We start from the raw sequence: 18,193 nt of genomic DNA on the forward strand, positions 1-18,193 counted from the left end.
ACAGCGACAGGCTTCCATTCCTATAGTAAATCTGTACGGGGAGACTTTGGCAAACCAGTAAAGTGCCTGAAGCCACTATGGCTTATTCCTAAAAACAGCCAAGTCAGCAGGCTTAGCTTAACCAAGGCAGGAGGGGAGGGGGTTTTTTGGGTGCCACAGAGAGGGCAGCTTGACCCCGCGTCCTTCCTGATAAGGATTGTGTTGAAGTTGCTGATACATGCATCTTAGAAGAGCAGGATGTGCCCCAGGATTGTCTATTGGGGCCTCAAGGCTGCAAACTCTGGAAAAACCCACACCTGGTTAATCGATAATCAGAAGGAACCTCTTGCTTGCCCATTGGAACTGCTTGCTTAACAAGTTTGCTTTAAGGGACATGTTATTTTGTTACTAATGTATAAATAAGGGGGGAAAGTTTGCGGTAGTGGAACTCTTCAGGACTGGACTCTCCCTCTGGATGCATTGTGTGTTCCTCACTGGCCGACGGGCTGCCGCTGTGCCACTCGAGAGCCACACTCAGCTTTGGTAATTATCCAGGGTTGGGGGTGTTTTACTAACCTGTTGCAGAGGTGCGTATAAGTGCTTGAGACTAAGTAAAGCACTCTTGTCTTGTCCTGTTTGTACCAGCCATCGATTGGTCGGACGGCCATGTCTCCCCGATTTATTCCCTGACACCACCTCACACAGAGTAAAAGTTACCAAGGGTTTTGGGATGAAAGAACCCCAGGTAACAAATCCACTTACTTGAGAGGCGGTAGCTTGGTCAATGGTAGAATTCTTCCATTGGCCTAATGGTGTCTACACTGGAGCTTAGAGGGATTTAACTAGGTCTCTCCAGAGTATGACTATTTTACACCCCTGAGCTACATAGCTATGTTGACCTACATTATAGGTGCAGGCCAGGCCTCTGGAAGAGCTTAGCACCTTCTCACAGGTTTGCTACATCACCACACCTCTACCACAGAGTTTGTTTTTCCTAAAGGGATTTATCAGCTCCGAGACACTTACTGCCTAGTGTATTTAAGATCTCTGAAACTTTGTTTTTATGAACAGTCTGGTTTTGAAGCTAGCACTCCATAAACAAGTTAAAAGACTACTGCTGTGTTTTATGGATGCAGTTTCTATTTGCACTCATTTGCAATGGGGTAGGTAGGGTTTGGTTTGTTTGTTTTTTGGAGGGGAGAGTGGGGAAAGTTTATTTGGGCCTTTTAAATTCCAAGAAATAGTTTTTATGGGTTTAACAGGACTCTGGTTGCATCAATTTGATTAAAAATCTGTTTTATTAGCAAAAAAATAAGTCACAAAGTTAGAATGCTGCTCAAGAGAGCCTCATTTATTGTTAACACCCCACGGTCCCACATTGCATGTAACCACAGAGCAGCGATGCAGCAGTGGCTTTTGATGGCAACCTAGAGACGAACTACAGAGGTGAAATGATGGTTTCATTTATAGCCGAGAACAGGGGCAGGACGAGAATCCTGTTGAAAGCGCCTCTAAAAGAACCTTGTCCTTTTCTGATTATTTTTTTAAACTGATTTTTCAAAAATTAACATTGGTGTTTTAGTGGTTGCTTTTGGTTTAAGCTGAAAACTGGAATCCTAATGACAGGTGTGATCCCTTGCTTATGCACTCTAACCAGTGCACAGAACAAGTAACAGAGAAAGCAGCATACACAGCATAACAACACTCCTAGCCCCACAATGTGCTTGCATCCTCTCTTTTCATGACAAGAGACCTCACCTGCAGCAAACTCCCATTCCAGCTGACAACATTGCTATAGCAACCGAGCTGTGCTCCCTAGCAGCATCAGAAAAAATTTCGCAAAAAGAAAAAGGAGGACTTGTGACACCTTAGAGACTAACCAATTTATTTGAGCATAAGCTTTCGTGAGCTACAGCTCACTTCATCGGATGCATACTGTGGAAACTGCACAGAGACCATGAAACAATACCTCCTCCCACCCCACTCTCCTGCTGGTAATAGCTTATCTAAAGTGATCACTCTCCTTACAATGTGTATGATCATCAAGTTGGGCCATTTCCAGCACAAATCCAGGTTCTCTCACCCTCTGCCCCCCCACACACAAACTCACTCTCCTGCTGGTAATAGGTAATAGGAAAAAGGACAGCCTGGTACACCTTGCCCGAAGAGGAGGCGAGACTGAAAGAGTGTAAAACAAATAATCCAAGAGGAAAGATATGGAGGCAAAAGCACAGACACAGATAGCTATCTGCTGCTCAGAGTAAGTCCCTTCCACTTCCAGGAAGAACATTTTAAGAGAGACACTTTCCTGGAACGTATCAGAATTTGTTGAATTCCCACAGAACAGGCCAGGCCAGGAACGACCTCTGGGATCCAAATAATTAGATGGAACAACTGCAGAGCGGGATGAAGGACGAGAAGCTTTCTGAAACAAGGGGCCTGGCAACACCAAGAAACAAGACAGAGACTCCCGTGCAAAGTTCCAGGGAAGAGTGTATCAATACTGACTGCGCAAGACAGGGCCATCAGTCTGACCTGAGCCTTGTCTGCATCTCTTCTAACCAACGGCATGGCATAACTTAGCCCTTTCCTCCAGTCTAACAGGAATGCACTGGTGTGATGAAGCAGGACTGTTCTTAATGTTTCCTCTGAATACTGTAGGGGTGCCTATGCAGTTCTTAAGTATCTAGGTGGTGGGGTAAGGATGTATGATCATTGCAGGGCCCTGGAGGGCAGGTGTGTGCAGGGGTCTGGACACAGAGAATGGCCGACACCCTGTTTCTTGGCAAGTGATGGCCTGGGCCCTTCTCCCCTGCAAGGTGAGAGCTAAAGGGTTGGAGAACAAAGGAATCCGGTGACCTCCTGGCCCAGGAAAGGGACAAAGCCCAGAGGAGGAGGGGCTAGAGAGAGTTTCAGTTTGGGGCTGGCTGGAGACAAGGAGTGAAGGGCAGACGTGGTTGTCTGGCTCACTGCCCCCCAAAATGGACCCGGCTGAGGGGTCCTGTTCTCTGCACCTACAAGCTCTGGTTTAGACCATGTTCCTGTCATCTAATAAACCTCTGTTTTATTGGCTGGCTGAGAGTCACATCTGACTGCGGAGTTGAGGTGCAGGACGCAGGGAAGAAAGGTAAGCAGCAGGATACGGACCCTGGACTTCAGGAAAGCAGACTTCGACTCCCTCAGGGAACGGATGGCCAGGATCCCCTGGGGGACTAACTTGAAGGGGAAAGGAGTCCAGGAGAGCTGGCTGTATTTCAAGGAATCCCTGTTGAGGTTACAGGGACAAACCATCCCAATGAGTCGAAAGAATAGTAAATATGGCAGGCGACCAGCTTGGCTTAACAGTGAAATCCTAGCGGATCTTAAACATAAAAAAGAAGCTTACAAGAAGTGGAAGGTTGGACATATGACCAGGGAAAAGTATAAAAATATTGCTCGGGCATGTAGGAATGAAATCAGGAGGGCCAAATCGCACCTGGAGCTGCAGCTAGCGAGAGATGTCAAGAGTAACAAGAAGGGTTTCTTCAGGTATGTTGGCAACAAGAAGAAAGCCAAGGAAAGTGTGGGCCCCTTACTGAATGAGGGAGGCAACCTAGTGACAGAGGATGTGGAAAAAGCTAATGTACTCAATGCTTTTTTTGCCTCTGTTTTCACTAACAAGGTCAGCTCCCAGACTGCTACGCTGGGCATCACAAAATGGGGAAGAGATGGCCAGCCCTCTGTGGAGATAGAGGTGGTTAGGGACTATTTAGAAAAGCTGGACGTGCACAAGTCCATGGGGCCGGACGAGTTGCATCCGAGAGTGCTGAAGGAATTGGCGGCTGTGATTGCAGAGCCATTGGCCATTATCTTTGAAAACTCGTGGCGAACCGGGGAAGTCCCGGATGACTGGAAAAAGGCTAATGTAGTGCCAATCTTTAAAAAAGGGAAGAAGGAGGATCCTGGGAACTACAGGCCAGTCAGCCTCACCTCAGTCCCTGGAAAAATCATGGAGCAGGTCCTCAAAGAATCAATCTTGAAGTACTTGCATGAGAGGAAAGTGATCAGGAACAGCCAGCATGGATTCACCAAGGGAAGGTCATGCCTGACTAATCTAATCGCCTTTTATCATGAGATTACTGGTTCTGTGGATGAAGGGAAAGCAGTGGATGTATTGTTTCTTGACTTTAGCAAAGCTTTTGACACGGTCTCCCACAGTATTCTTGTCAGCAAGTTAAGGAAGTATGGGCTGGATGAATGCACTATAGGGTGGGTAGAAAGCTGGCTAGATTGTCGGGCTCAACGGGTAGTGATCAATGGCTCCATGTCTAGTTGGCAGCCGGTGTCAAGTGGAGTGCCCCAGGGGTCTGTCCTGGGGCCGGTTTTGTTCAATATCTTCATAAATGATCTGGAGGATGGTGTGGATTGCACTCTCAGCAAATTTGCGGACGATACTAAACTGGGAGGAGTGGTAGATACGCTGGAGGGGAGGGATAGGATACAGAAGGACCTAGACAAATTGGAGGATTGGGCCAAAAGAAATCTGATGAGGTTCAATAAGGATAAGTGCAGGGTCCTGCACTTAGGACGGAAGAATCCAATGCACCGCTACAGACTAGGGACCGAATGGCTAGGCAGCAGTTCTGCGGAAAAGGACCTAGGGGTGACAGTGGACGAGAAGCTGGATATGAGTCAGCAGTGTGCCCTTGTTGCCAAGAAGGCCAATGGCATTTTGGGATGTATAAGTAGGGGCATAGCGAGCAGATCGAGGGACGTGATCGTTCCCCTCTATTCGACATTGGTGAGGCCTCATCTGGAGTACTGTGTCCAGTTTTGGGCCCCACACTACAAGAAGGATGTGGATAAATTGGAGAGAGTCCAGCGAAGAGCAACAAAAATGATTAGGGGTCTGGAACACATGACTTATGAGGAGAGGCTGAGGGAGCTGGGATTGTTTAGCCTGCAGAAGAGAAGAATGAGGGGGGATTTGATAGCTGCTTTCAACTACCTGAAAGGGGGTTCCAAAGAGGATGGCTCTAGACTGTTCTCAATGGTAGCAGATGACAGAACGAGGAGTAATGGCCTCAAGTTGCAGTGGGGGAGGTTTAGGTTGGATATTAGGAAAAACTTTTTCACTAAGAGGGTGGTGAAACACTGGAATGCGTTGCCTAGGGAGGTGGTGGAATCTCCTTCCTTGGAAGTTTTTAAGGTCAGGCTTGACAAAGCCCTGGCTGGGATGATTTAACTGGGAATTGGTCCTGCTTCGAGCAGGGGGTTGGACTAGATGACCTTCAGGGGTCCCTTCCAACCCTGATATTCTATGATTCTATGACCCTCTGGCTTCCCCGTACCCCGCCCGGGCGGACTCGCTGTGGGAAGCGCACGGACGGGCAGAGGATGATGAATGCTCAGAGGTCAGACCCAGGAAGGTGGAAGCTGTGTGAGCTGTGTGTCCTGCAGACAGGCTGCTCCCAGAAAGGAGACTTCCCCAGAGTCCTGCCTGGCTTCATAGGGAGCAGTTCCAGAGCATCACCCGGGACTCCGTGACAACTGGTGATTGAGTGTTCATCTGTTTCTACTCTGGATTCAAACACACTTTTCACACTGGTTAGTGTGAAAAGATCTACCAATGGACTGTCACATTTCTTGAATACCTCTACTAACATCTGGTTAATCAATCACTCATCCTGGTCCTATAGCCTGGAAATTTTCTTGTAAGCTCACACATTTTCTTTCCCAGCTGAGTGAGTTAAGGGACACACCTGATAGATCAATACCAGTCGAGAGGGCCAGCAAAATGGCTGGCAGTGAGTACCTCCTTGCTTGATGATATTGAACATTGCTGTGACGAAGTCTGTCAGTGCTGGACCAACAACCCTTTTAATCTTTGTCAGAAAGGACTTCAGAACCCACCTGATGGCTCCTACTTCCAGGCCATTTACTTGCAGCTTGGCTTCCCATATAGTCCGTCAAAAACATACCATCACATTTTGGACATGGGTCAGTCCATTTCGGGGCATCTGCCGAGACTCACACAGCTGGGGATGGAGGACAGAAATGAGCTCTCACTCAGCATACCGCCCTTAGCTACCACAGGGCCACAAATGTAAAGTGAGGAATAACTACTGTTAATTTTTCTCTGGAGGACACTTGGAGGCAAGGAGTCAGACAACTGTTGGATTGGTTAGCAGCCATCTCTAACCCAACCATTCTGTCACGGTGGGACTAAAAATATTTTGCGTTGCTTGGATGCAGTGGACTAGCCATTCCATTGGAAAAGAGCATAGAGGGACCATTAAAGGTGAAAGGATTAAAACTGTGTTTGCACATCGCCTCGTACAACAGGGTCCCAGCCCACGACTCGGGCTCCCAGGTACCACGGTAACACTGATACTAATTAAAAATTAAAAGTTAAAGAACTTTAAATCCAAGCTACTAACCATACATGTTTAGAGTGCCATGCCCCATGTTCGTCAGCGATATTACAGAGATATGATTATGGCATAACTATGATGTATTTTATGCAAGATAGGTCATGTAGGATGTCACTGAAAACGTTCCGACTCACTGACTAGGATTATCCTATTTGTATGCATGTATCATTTTGGTACCTGAAGTTAGGAATATTGTCTATGCATCTATTACAAATGTGTTTACACCTGGGGAACACCCACTAGACAGAATGCAATCAGTCTAGATAGCTGGCTGGGAATGGCCATTAGAGAAAATGCTAATCTTCCACTGGGGATCTTTCTTGAGGACACCACAAACAGCTTCCGAGTCATTGCTGCTGTGTCCCTACAGGGAAATGCGACCAAGTCACCCGTTACTGGACTCCATCTTGGAACACCAGTGTTTTTCCAGTGAAAGGCATGGGAACTAAAGTTGGAGACAAAGGGTTCCCGCCATATACAAAAGCTATTTAAGGAAGGGGAGTGACGTCATCAAGGTTCTTCACTGACGCCCCACCCAAGAAACTAATGGAAACACTTGAGGAACAAAGACTGGACTAGGGGAGAAGGGCTGAAATCAGGCTAGAGGGATTTCTAGCCTGTGAAAGGAACACCTGGAGTTTTAAGCTGCAAGCAAGTGTAGCTTGCCCTCAAGAATCTCTGCAAACTGCCTAAAACAACAGAAAGCTGTTGCAAAGCCTTCTCCACATTGAGGGAGAGGGCAAATTTCACGAGCTTACGCTGTACAGTTCTCTGTGTGGTGCAAGACGGTACAATTTTGGGTTTACACTTCAGCAGGGGGTGCATGCCTTAGCAACTCGGAGGGCCTTAGCTGAGCCTTCCCTTGCAGAGCTGATCTCAGCGTCTGTGTCCCCCCCACCTGTATGTGTGCTGGTAGGGGCTTGTGGGCCTATCACAGCAGTACAGTGTAAAAAGAGCCCAGGCTGGTGGGTCAGGCAGGCTTAGTGGTACGCCAGTTCCAGACAGCACCCCGGAGGAACCTGTCACATAGAGTTAATTCCTCATTTAGTTTAAAATGATGTAATTTCCTGCTTCACTTGAAGGTACCTTCCCAGCCTACACTCCCAAGTTTTCCTTGCTGCGCTCATTTAGGGTATGCCCACACTGCAAAGAAAACCCTGTGGCACCAAGTTTCAGAGCCCAGGTCAGTTGACTCAGGCTCATGGGGCTCGGGCTGCAGAGCTAAAAATAGCAGTGTAGACATTTGGCCTCTAGCTACTGCCCAGGCTCTGAGACCCACCCCCTCATCAAGTTTCAGAGCCCAGGCTCCAGCCCAAACATCTACACAGCTATCTTCAGCCCCTGCAGCTTGAGCCAACTGACCTGGGCTCGGAGACTCAGAACCGCAGTCCTTTATTGTAGGGTAGACATACTGACACTCCTGGGAGTGGGAGAAATGCAGCTCCCCGCACTCTGGTTTTGGTGGTGTTAACACTATTCTCTGCTTCATGAAAAATAGGGAACTCTTTGTGCAGTTCAGCGTCATTTCATGATCCCATAACCGTCACTTGTTGTGACACCCCTCCAGTAATACACAGATGAAGGACTGCTGACGGAGTATAAATGTGTCGAACGGTACAGCTAACTCTAGGCCCCCCCTCCTGAAGAGGATTCCAAATTGCTCAGCCTTCACTCCACAAGCGATTGAGGGACAGGAGTCCCGGCAGTGCCACTCTCCCTGGAATGAAGGAAATGGGAACTATCTGATTCACTCCCACGAATGGGTGTGGAATGTCTCAGTTTTTTCCTATTTAACCAAGACCCCGTTTTGATCGGGGTGCTGCATACATATAACCATAGACACGTAGGGTGGAAGGGACCTCGAGAAACCGTCAAGTCCAGCCCACTGCTCTGAGGCAGGACCAAGTGAACTTAGACCATCCCTGACAGGTGTTTGTGCAACCTGTTCTCAAAAATCTTCAAGGATGGGGATTCCACAAACTCCTTTGGAAATCTGTTCCAGAGCTACCCTTACAGTTAGAAAAATCTTTCTAATATTTAACTTAAATCTCCCTTGCTGCAGATTAAGCCCATTACTTCTGGTCCTGCCTTCAATGGACATAGAAAACAGCTGATCACCATCCTCTTTATAACAGCCCTTAACATATTAGAAGACTGTTAGCAGGACCCCTTTAGTCTTCTTTTCTCAAGACCAAACATGCCTAGATTTTTTAACCTTTCCTTATAGGTCAGGTTTTCTATACCTTTTCTCATTTTTGTTGCTCTCCTCTGGAGTCTCTCCAATTTGTCCACATCTTTCCTTAAGTGTGGCGCCCAATATTGGACACAGTACTCCAGTTGAGGCCTCACCAGTGCTGAATAGAGCAGGATAATTACCTCCCATCTTACATACAATACTGCTCTTAATACACCCCAGAATGATCTTAACCTTTTTCACAACCACATTGTGACTCGTATTCAATTTGCGATCCACTACAACCCTGAGATCCTTCCCAACAGTACTAGACGTTCTTCCCCATTTTGTAGCTGTGCATTTGATTTTTTTCTTCCCAAGGGCAGTATTTTGCCCTTATCTTTATTGAATTTCATTTGGTTGATTTCAGGCCAATACTCCATTTTGTCAAGGTCATTTTGAACTCTAATCCAGTCCTACAAAGAGCTCACACCACCATTCGGCTTGGTGTCATCTGCAAATTTTATAAGCATACTCTCCACTCCATTATCCAAATCATTAATGAAAACATTGAATAGTACCGGACACAGGCCTGATCCCTGCTGGACCCTACTAGATGCGACCTCCCCGTTTGACAACGAACCATTTGTAACTACTCTGAGTATGGTCTTTCTGTGACCCTAGCAGCATCCTAATGCACGAGGGCAAAGGGCTCACTGGCAGAGAGTTATGGATGGTCTAACCAGTTTGGTGTACCCCACCTCATGAATATCCTAACCTGTATCTAAAAGGACTCATGTAAGATATCAATAGAAAGCTAATAACATACTGATCATTAATATTATGGTGGGGTGTTTGTATGGAGGACAAATGCAAAATTACAAACATGTTGGGAATTATGTTCTTAAAGTGTATCTGCCAGGCAGGGCTGAAGTTATCCCTCCCCAGACAAAGGAATATGGTTCTGCCACCTTGAAGGTACTTCCAACATGCATTAAGAAACAGGAATGCGTTTACATAGAAGAGTTTCAGAGTAACAGCCGTGTTAGTCTGTATTCGCAAAAAGAAAAGGAGTACTTGTGGCACCTTAGAGACTAACCAATTTATTTGAGCATGAGCTTTCGTGAGCTACAGCTCACTTCATCAGATACATCTGATGTATCTGATGAAGTGAGCTGTAGCTCACGAAAGCTCATGCTCAAATAAATTGGTTAGTCTCTAAGGTGCCACAAGTACTCCTTTTCTTTTTACATAGAAGGTAAACAGAACCATCAAGCTAACAAGGGAAGGAGAGAACTACTCAGCGTCACAGCAGTGCGAGGAGATTGGCGGAACAGATCAATCTGCATTTTAGCAAACACCAGCAGTGGAAGAAACCAGCATGGAACTTTCTTCACCACAAGACTCCATGCCATCTTCCTCACAGCTTGAATGAACTTTACTTTGGGGGGTAGCCACCATAAGAATCTGTTTCAAAGGTTCACTGTACTATACAAGGGACCCCAAATTATCTTTCACCTAAGACAACAATGGAAAGCAGCACTTTGGACTTTAGGGGGCATCCTGGCCAATGGGGTAGTCAGCCATCTTGCTGGAAGGCAGCATTGTCAGAATCTGATCTTGAGCCAAAACTGTAGTTTTGTTAAGTCTTAGCCCTGGTCTACACTACGGGGTTAGGTCGGATTTAGCCACATTAGGTCAATTTTAAAATGACTGCATCCACACAACCAACCCCATTCCACCAACCTAAAGGGTTCTTAAAATCAACTTCTGTGTTCCTCCCCGATGAGGGGAGTAGCACTAAAATCAACCTTGCTGGGTTGAATTTAGAGTAGTGCAGACGCAATTCAACGGTATTGGCCTCCGGGAGCTACCCCATAGTGCTCCTTTGTGTCACTGTGGACAGCACTTTGAACTCCAATGCACTAGCCAGGTACACAGGAAAAGCCCCGGGAACTTTTGCATTTCATTTCCTGTTTCACCAGCATGGCAAACTCAGCAGCACAGGTGACCGTGCAGTCCCCCCAGAATCGTAGAGCACAGAATGTTTCTACGCTCCCCCATCATCTCCGTCCCTGAGGTTATCGCAGATTAGAAGGTGAAAAACCGCACTCACGATGACATGTTTTCCAAGCTCATGCCGTCCTCCCACACCGATAGGGCACAGCTTAATGCATGGAGGCATTCAGTGGCAGAGCACAGGAAAGAATTAAGTGAGCATGAAGAGCAGAGGCAGGATGCGATGCTGAGGCTAATGTGGGAACAAACAGATATGATGAAGCGTCTGTTGGAGCTGCAGGAAAGCCAACAAGAGCTGTCAAGGTTCCTTCCCCACTCTGAACTCTAGGGTACAGATGTGGGGACCTGCATGAAAACCTCCTAAGCTTACTTTTACCACCTTAGGTTAAAACTTCCCCAAGGTACAAACTATTTTACCCTTGGACCTTCCACTGCCACCACCAAACGTTTATCTGGGTTTATTGGGAAAACATTGTTTGGAAAAGTCTTTCCCCCCAAAATCCTCCCAACCCTTGCACCCCACTTCCTGGTGAAGGTTTGGTAAAAATCCTCACCAATTTGCATAGGTGACCACAGACCCAAATCCTTGGATCTTAGAACAATGAAAAAAGCATTCAGTTCTTGAAAAGAAACATTTTAATAGAAGAAACAGTAAAAAGAATCACCTCTGTAAAATGAGGATGGTAAATACCTTACAGGATAATTAGATTCAAAACATAGAGAATCCCTCTAGGCAAAACCTTAAGTTACAAAAAGACACCGACAGGAATATTCATTCTCTTCAGCACAACTTAATTTCTCAGCCATTTAAAGAAATCATAATCTAACGCATATCTACCTAGATTACTTACTAAATTCAAAGACTATTCCTGTTCTGTCCCCGGCAAAAGCATCACACAGACAGACACAGACCCTTTGTTTTTCTCCCTCCTCCCAGCTTTTGAAAGTATCTTGTCTCCTCATTGGTCATTTTGGTCAGGTGCCAGCGAGGTTATCCTAGCTTCTTAACCCTTTACAGGTGACAGGATTTTTCCTCTGGCCAGGAGGGATTTTAAAGGGGTTTACCCTTCCCTTTATATTTATGACAAGAGCACAGACTCCCACGGCATCCACCGTATAACCGCCTACCCTCCTCCTCATGTTCCATAGCCTCCTCACCTAGACGCCCAAGAATGCGAGGGGGGAGGCTCCAGACACCCAGCTACTCCACTCCAGAGGATGGCCCAAGCAACAGAAGGCTGCCATTCAAACAGTTTGATTTTTAGTGTGGCTACAATAAGCAATGTGGCCTTGTCCTTCCCTCCTCCCCCACCCCACCCAGACTACCTTGTCCGTTATCTCTCTTTTTTTTTTAATTCATAAAGAAAGAATGTATGGTTTCAAAACAATAGTTACTTTATTTCAAAGTGGGGAGGGTGGTTGGTTTACAGGGAATTAAAATCAACAAAGGGGGCAGGTCTGCATCAAGGAGAAACACATACAGCTGTCACACTGAAGCCTGGCCAGTCATGAAATTGGTTTTCAAAGCCTCGCTGATGTGCAGTGCACCTTGCTGTGCTCTTCTAATCGCCTTGGTGTCTGGCTGCTCAAAACCGGACGCCAGGCGATTTGCTTCAACCTCCCACCCCACCATAAACGTCTCCCCCTTACTCTCACAGATATTATGGAGCACACAGCAGGCAGCAATAACAATGGGAATGTTGGTTGCACTGAGGTCTGACCTGGTCAGCAAACAGCGCCAGCGAGCTTTTAAACATCCAAAGGCACATTCTACCACCATTCTGCACTTGCTCAGCCTGTAGTTGAACTGCTCCTTACTACTGTCCAGGCTTCATGAGCCATGGAAGCAAGGGGTAGGCTGGGATAGGTGCGACCACGTGGGTGCTGCCGTCTGGGAGAGCAGCCTGAGGCAGAAGCCTCCAGCTCGCATGATATTCCAGACAGGACTGAATCTCCATGAGACAAAACTTAGAAGAGAATGACCTGCAGTCTCTGGCTCCCATTTGGTGCTCTAAGAGGAGGATAGCCATGTCTGTCCATGAGCCCCTGATCGACCTCATCGAGGTCTGTCAGGAGCACCCAGGAGATGTATGACGGCTATCAGCCCTACTGCACCATCTGCCTTGAAGGCAAGGAGCTGCTGCTGTGTAACAATGCAGTACCACATCTGCCAGCAGCACCCAGGAGACGTACAGTGATGGTGAGCTGAGCGGGCTCCATGCTTGCTGTGGTATGGCGTCTTCACGGGTAACCCAGGAAAACAGGCACGAAACAATTGTCTGCCATTGCTTTCACGGAGGGAGGGAGGGAGGGAGAGGGGCCTGACGACATGTACCCAAAACCACTCGCAACAATGATTTTGCCCCATTAGGCATTGGGAGCTTAACCCAGAATTCCAATGGGCAGCGGAGACTGCAGGAACTGTGGGATAGCTACCCACAGTGCACCGCTCTGTAAGTCGATGCTAGCCACAGTCGTGACGATGCACTCTGCCGACTTAATGCGCTTAATGTGGACATACGCAATCAACTGTATAAAATCGATTTCTAAAAATCAACTTCTATAAAATCAACCTAATTTCGTAGTGTAGACATACCCTAAGTCTCTAGAAAGTGTTTTTCACTTTTATTTGCTTGTAGCCATTTCTTGCTGTCCTTTATACTTTAACTTGCTCACAATTCTCTCCCCTTTTGTTAATAAACTTGTTTTAATTTCATCTAAACAACCCAGTGCTGTCTTTGAATTGATGTGATAGCCCGACTCCAGTTGAAGTGAAAAGCTGGGCAGTTTGTCTCTTCAGAGGAACACATGAACCTTATTGCTCTGAATGGTCCAGGAAAGGGCTGGACATTGCAGAGCACTCGGTTTGGGGAAAATGTCAGGGGCGTTGGGGCATCTTCCAGGTGTAACCAAAGCTGGTGGAGGCCAGAATGTAGCTCTGGTGCAACAAGCAGGCTGCTCGCCCAGGGTGGTTTATCACACAGATACTCAGTGCGTGGTACACGCTGGCAGGGAGCGGCCAAACAAGGGAGCTAACACCAGTAAAGCATTTTAAGGAAGAGTTACAGGGCAAGTGATAACCTCCCCTCACTGGTCTGGACTGCACCCCAGAATGTGATATCCACCTTAGATTCATTCCATCTAGACCACATTTCCCTAGTTTGCTTATGAGAATGTGTCAAAAGCCTCACTAAAATCAAGATATATCACCATCTATTGCTTCACTCACCCCAATCTACTAGGCCAATAACACTGTCAAAGAAGGAAATTAGATTGGTTTGGTATGATTTGTTCTTGACAAATCCATGCTGGCTATTCCTCATCTCCCTATTATCCTCTAGGTGCTTACAAGTAGATTGTTTAATAATTTGTTTCAGTATCTTTCCAGATATCAAAGTTAGGGTGACTGGTCTGTAATTCCTCAGGTCCTTTGTCCCCCCTTTTAAAGGCAGGTACTACGTCTGTCCTCCTCCGTTTTCTGGGGCCTCACCTGTCGTCCAGGAGTTCTCAAAGATAATTGCTAGTGATTCTGAGATTGCTTCAGCTAGTACCCTAGGATGAATTTCATCAGGGCCTCCCAACTTGCAAACATCTAACTTATCTAAATATTCTTTAACCTGTTCTTTTCTTTTTTGGTTTGCATTCCTTCTCCGTGGTTGTTAATATTATTTGTGTTGAGTATCTGGTCACCATTAACCTTTTTAGTGAACACTGAAACAAAGTGGGCATTAAACCCCTCCACTTTCTTGATGTCATCAGTTATTGGCTCATCTTCCCTGCTAAGTAGAGGACCTACACTTTCCTTTGTCTGTCTCTTACTTCTAGTATATTTAAAAATTCTCTTATTGCATTTTTTGTCCCTTGCTAGGTGTATCTCATTTTGTGCGTTACATGCTTGTGCTATTCTTGCTATCAACAATCGGCCCATGTTTCCACTTTTAGTAGTATTCTTTTTTTTATTTTCAGGACATTAAAGAGCTCCTCATGGAGCCACATTGGCCTCTTACTATTCTTCCTGTCTTTCCTTCACATAAGAATAGATTGCAGTTGTGTCTTTAACAACATCTTCTTGAGAAACTGCCAGGTCTCCTGAACTCCTTTTTCCCCTTAGACTTTTTTCTCCATGGGACCTTAGCTACCAGTTCTCCGAGTTTGTTAAAATATGCTTTTTAGATGTCCACTGTCCTTATTCTGCTGCTTTCACTCCTTCCTTTCCTATGAATCACAAAATCTATGATTTTATGATCACTTCCACCCAAAATTGCCTTCCACCCAGAGATTCGCTATCAATTCCTCCCTGTGGGTAAGAATCAAGTCTAATACGGCTGTCCTCCTGGTTACATCCTCCACCGTCTGGAACAAAAAGTTGTCCCTGATACATTTCAAGAACTTATTAGATATGTTGTGTTTTGCCATATTACTTTTCCACTAGATGTCTGGGTAGTTAAAATCTCTCATTCCTATCAGGTCTTTTTTTTTGGATATTTCTGTTATTTGTTCTAGAAATGCCTCATCCATCTTCTTTTCCTGACTTGGTGGTCAACAGTAGACCCCTACCATGACATCACCTCTATTTTTTACCGCTTTTATCTTTACCCAGAGACTCTCAACTGGTCGGCCTGCCATGTCCTTCTGGATCTCAGAACAAGTGCATATATTCTTGGTGTATAACACTTGCTCCCTTTTTACCCTGCCTGTCCTTCCTGAACAAGTTGTACCCCTCTATACCAATATTCCTCTCATAAGACTTAACTGCCATCGCAGACTGGGTGGGGTAAGTCATAAGTTAGTTTGTGTACTAATACTTCTAGTTCTTCCTGTTTACTCCCCATACTCCTTGAATTTGGGTACAGACATCTAAGATGTTGAGCAAATTCCCCCATTGATGCCCTCTGATTTCTCCTTTGACCCTACTGCAATTTTCCATGTCCCCCGCAACATCTAGCCCTCCGTTAAGGTCACCTTTATCTATACTTAACTGTGGGCTTTTGTCACCTATCCCCTTTGAATCTAGTTTAAAGCCTCCCCACATTAGGCTGGCAAGTCAGTAGCAGCAGCCTGACAAGCACAGACCAGAACACGCTGCCCTGAGGGAAAACATACCTGTGACTGTCGCACAAAGATGCCATGATTCTCTTCACAGGTGAAATACTTCCTGCCCTGCACAGTTCCATCGTTCTTGCCCTTCGCTTCATCCAAGATGACTCCAACCCACTTGCCTGTGGCGAACAACGTGGCACCAACATATGCCACTGTACCACGGTGTCCCTTTCCGATGACTTCCACTCTGGAGCCCACTTTCAAGGGCTTGCCACTAGCTTCCACACTCATTCTGGTTCCAGTACTTGACGCCTAGAGGAAAAGCAGGAAAATAAAACTGTCAGCAAGTTAACATATGAAGTTACTATCACTGTATTTCTCTCACTATTTAGGAGACTGAAATCTCATTCTCAATTCAGCTGAAAACCACCACCCTGTTTGATGTGACCTACGTGAGGACAGTGTGTCTTCCATTTTAGGATTTTGCCTGAAGTCAGATGAGAAGGTGGAAACGGTTTTGAACGAAGTAGGCCAGTCGTCAGAGTCATTTCTACAATTCGTTATTTTCTGAAGAAAACATAATATATGCCCTTACACCTTGGGACTGTCACAAGCATTAAAATCACGCATATCTACCTCTCTTCCCAGTTTAGAGTCATCTGCAAACTTGCTGAGGGTGCAATCCACACCATCCTCCAGATCATTAATGAAGATATTGAACAAAACCGGCCCCAGGACCGACCCCTGGGGCACTCCACTTGATACCGGCTGCCAACTAGACATGGAGCCATTGATTACTACCCGTTGAGCCCGACAATCTAGCCAGCTTTCTACCCACTTTATAGTGCATTCATCCAGCCCATACTTCCTTAACTTGCTGACAAGAATACTGTGGGAGACCGTGTCAAAAGCTTTGCTAAAGTCAAGAAACAATACATCCACTGCTTTCCCTTCATCCACAGAACCAGTAATCTCATCATAAAAGGCGATTAGATTAGTCAGGCATGACCTTCCCTTGGTGAATCCATGCTGGCTGTTCCTGATCACTTTCCTCTCATGCAAGTGCTTCAGGATTGATTCTTTGAGGACCTGCTCCATGATTTTTCCAGGGACTGAGGTGAGGCTGACTGGCCTGTAGTTCCCAGATTGTCTAAATGCTTACAAACCACTTCAAGTAATCCTTAGCATACAGGGGTTCTGAAGAAAAATGTTCGTAAACAAGACAGAAACTGTTGTAGGAAGAAAGGGAACAGATCATAAACAGAAAATGCCTCAGTCGTATTCCAGTAGCTCTGGTAACCTGCAAGATATTATTCTATTTGACTGAAGAAGCAAATATTATTTAACCAGACAAGTCCACAGGAAGTAACATCCATCTTCTAGTGTAAAGAAATATACTTGCAGCTCAACCAATGGCTAGTCTGAGTTTTGGGGACTCTTTGTGCAAACCACACGATATTTATACTTCCATTCATTATTGTAGTGATGTGACTTTCTGTTACAGAAACAGCACACCCCAGGTTAGGCTCCAGCGTGGCCTAGCAACCGGAGTTTTCTTCCGGATCATGAAGCTATTATACGGCTCTGCATAGACAGCATTAACCACCGTAGTAAATTTGTAAACATTATACCATGGCCCTGATCTGATGAAACAGACAGATTCCTAAACCCAATTCATAATCATTCATCTTGCCAATGGGCCGGGCCAGGCCAGGCATGGGCAAACTATGGCCCGCGAGTGGGGTCTGGGGCTTGTCCTGCTCCGGTGCTCCAGCTGGGGCGCCGGGTCAGGGGCCGCACCACGAGGGTTGGCCCCGCTCTGGGGCTCCAGCTGGGGTGGGGGCTGCACCACGCGACTCAGCCCTGCTCTGGCACTCCAGTCAGGGCACCAGGTGGCTCCTGGAAGCAACCACGTGGCCTCGCTCCACACATAGGAGCTGGAGAAGGAACATGCCACTGCTTCCGGGAGCCGCTTGAGGTAAGTGGCACTTGGAGCCTGCACCCCTGAGCCTCTCACCACGCCCCAATCCCCTGCCCCAGCCCTGATTCCCCTCCCGCTCTCCAAACCCCTCGATCCCAGCATGAAGCACTCTCCTGCACCCCAAACCTCTCATTCCCAGCCCCATCCCAGAGCCTGCACCCCCAACCAAAGGTCTCACCCCCTCTCCAACCCCAATTTTGTGAGCATTCATGGCCAGACATACGATGTCTATTCCCCGATGTGGCCCTCAGGCCAAAAAAGTTTGTCCACCCCTGGGCCAGCCTGTCAGTGCCAGAGCCTTCAAGAGTTTTCTTGGCTAAAATCTGTTAAATAGAATTGATGACCTGAAATTACCTTAATTTCTCCAGATTGGAGACCTCACAGCTCATGTGACCACCTCATGGAAGACAAAAATTCTCTTACAAGTTGAGCTTTCATTTTACAAATGATCTTTCAGTGACCTCAGCTGAAACTCCCCTCCCTGGTACACAGAGATCCATAAACAAAGGGTGCCCCAACCCTCAATAGGAACATGGACATCGATTGTTACACACCATTTCTGTTAGAAATACAGGCAGGAGGACAATC

The 18,193-nt window shown here is 46.5% G+C and overlaps 1 protein-coding gene across 3 annotated transcripts in view; it reads right to left on the minus strand.

The window, feature by feature from the left end:
* The window catches only part of DCTN1 (dynactin subunit 1), a 148,171-nt gene that overhangs the window by 94,017 nt on the left and 35,961 nt on the right, over positions 1-18,193 (minus strand). For all 3 annotated transcript variants that reach the window (XM_077816104.1, XM_077816105.1, XM_077816102.1), the window contains exon 2: positions 15,688-15,936. In XM_077816104.1, the coding sequence (XP_077672230.1) occupies positions 15,688-15,915 (228 nt within the window). In that variant the 5' untranslated portion in view covers positions 15,916-15,936. The remainder of the gene's footprint in view (positions 1-15,687; positions 15,937-18,193) is intronic.

Source organism: Eretmochelys imbricata, chromosome 4, assembly GCF_965152235.1.
Source record: "Eretmochelys imbricata isolate rEreImb1 chromosome 4, rEreImb1.hap1, whole genome shotgun sequence".
Classification (NCBI taxonomy): Eukaryota; Metazoa; Chordata; order Testudines; family Cheloniidae; genus Eretmochelys; species Eretmochelys imbricata.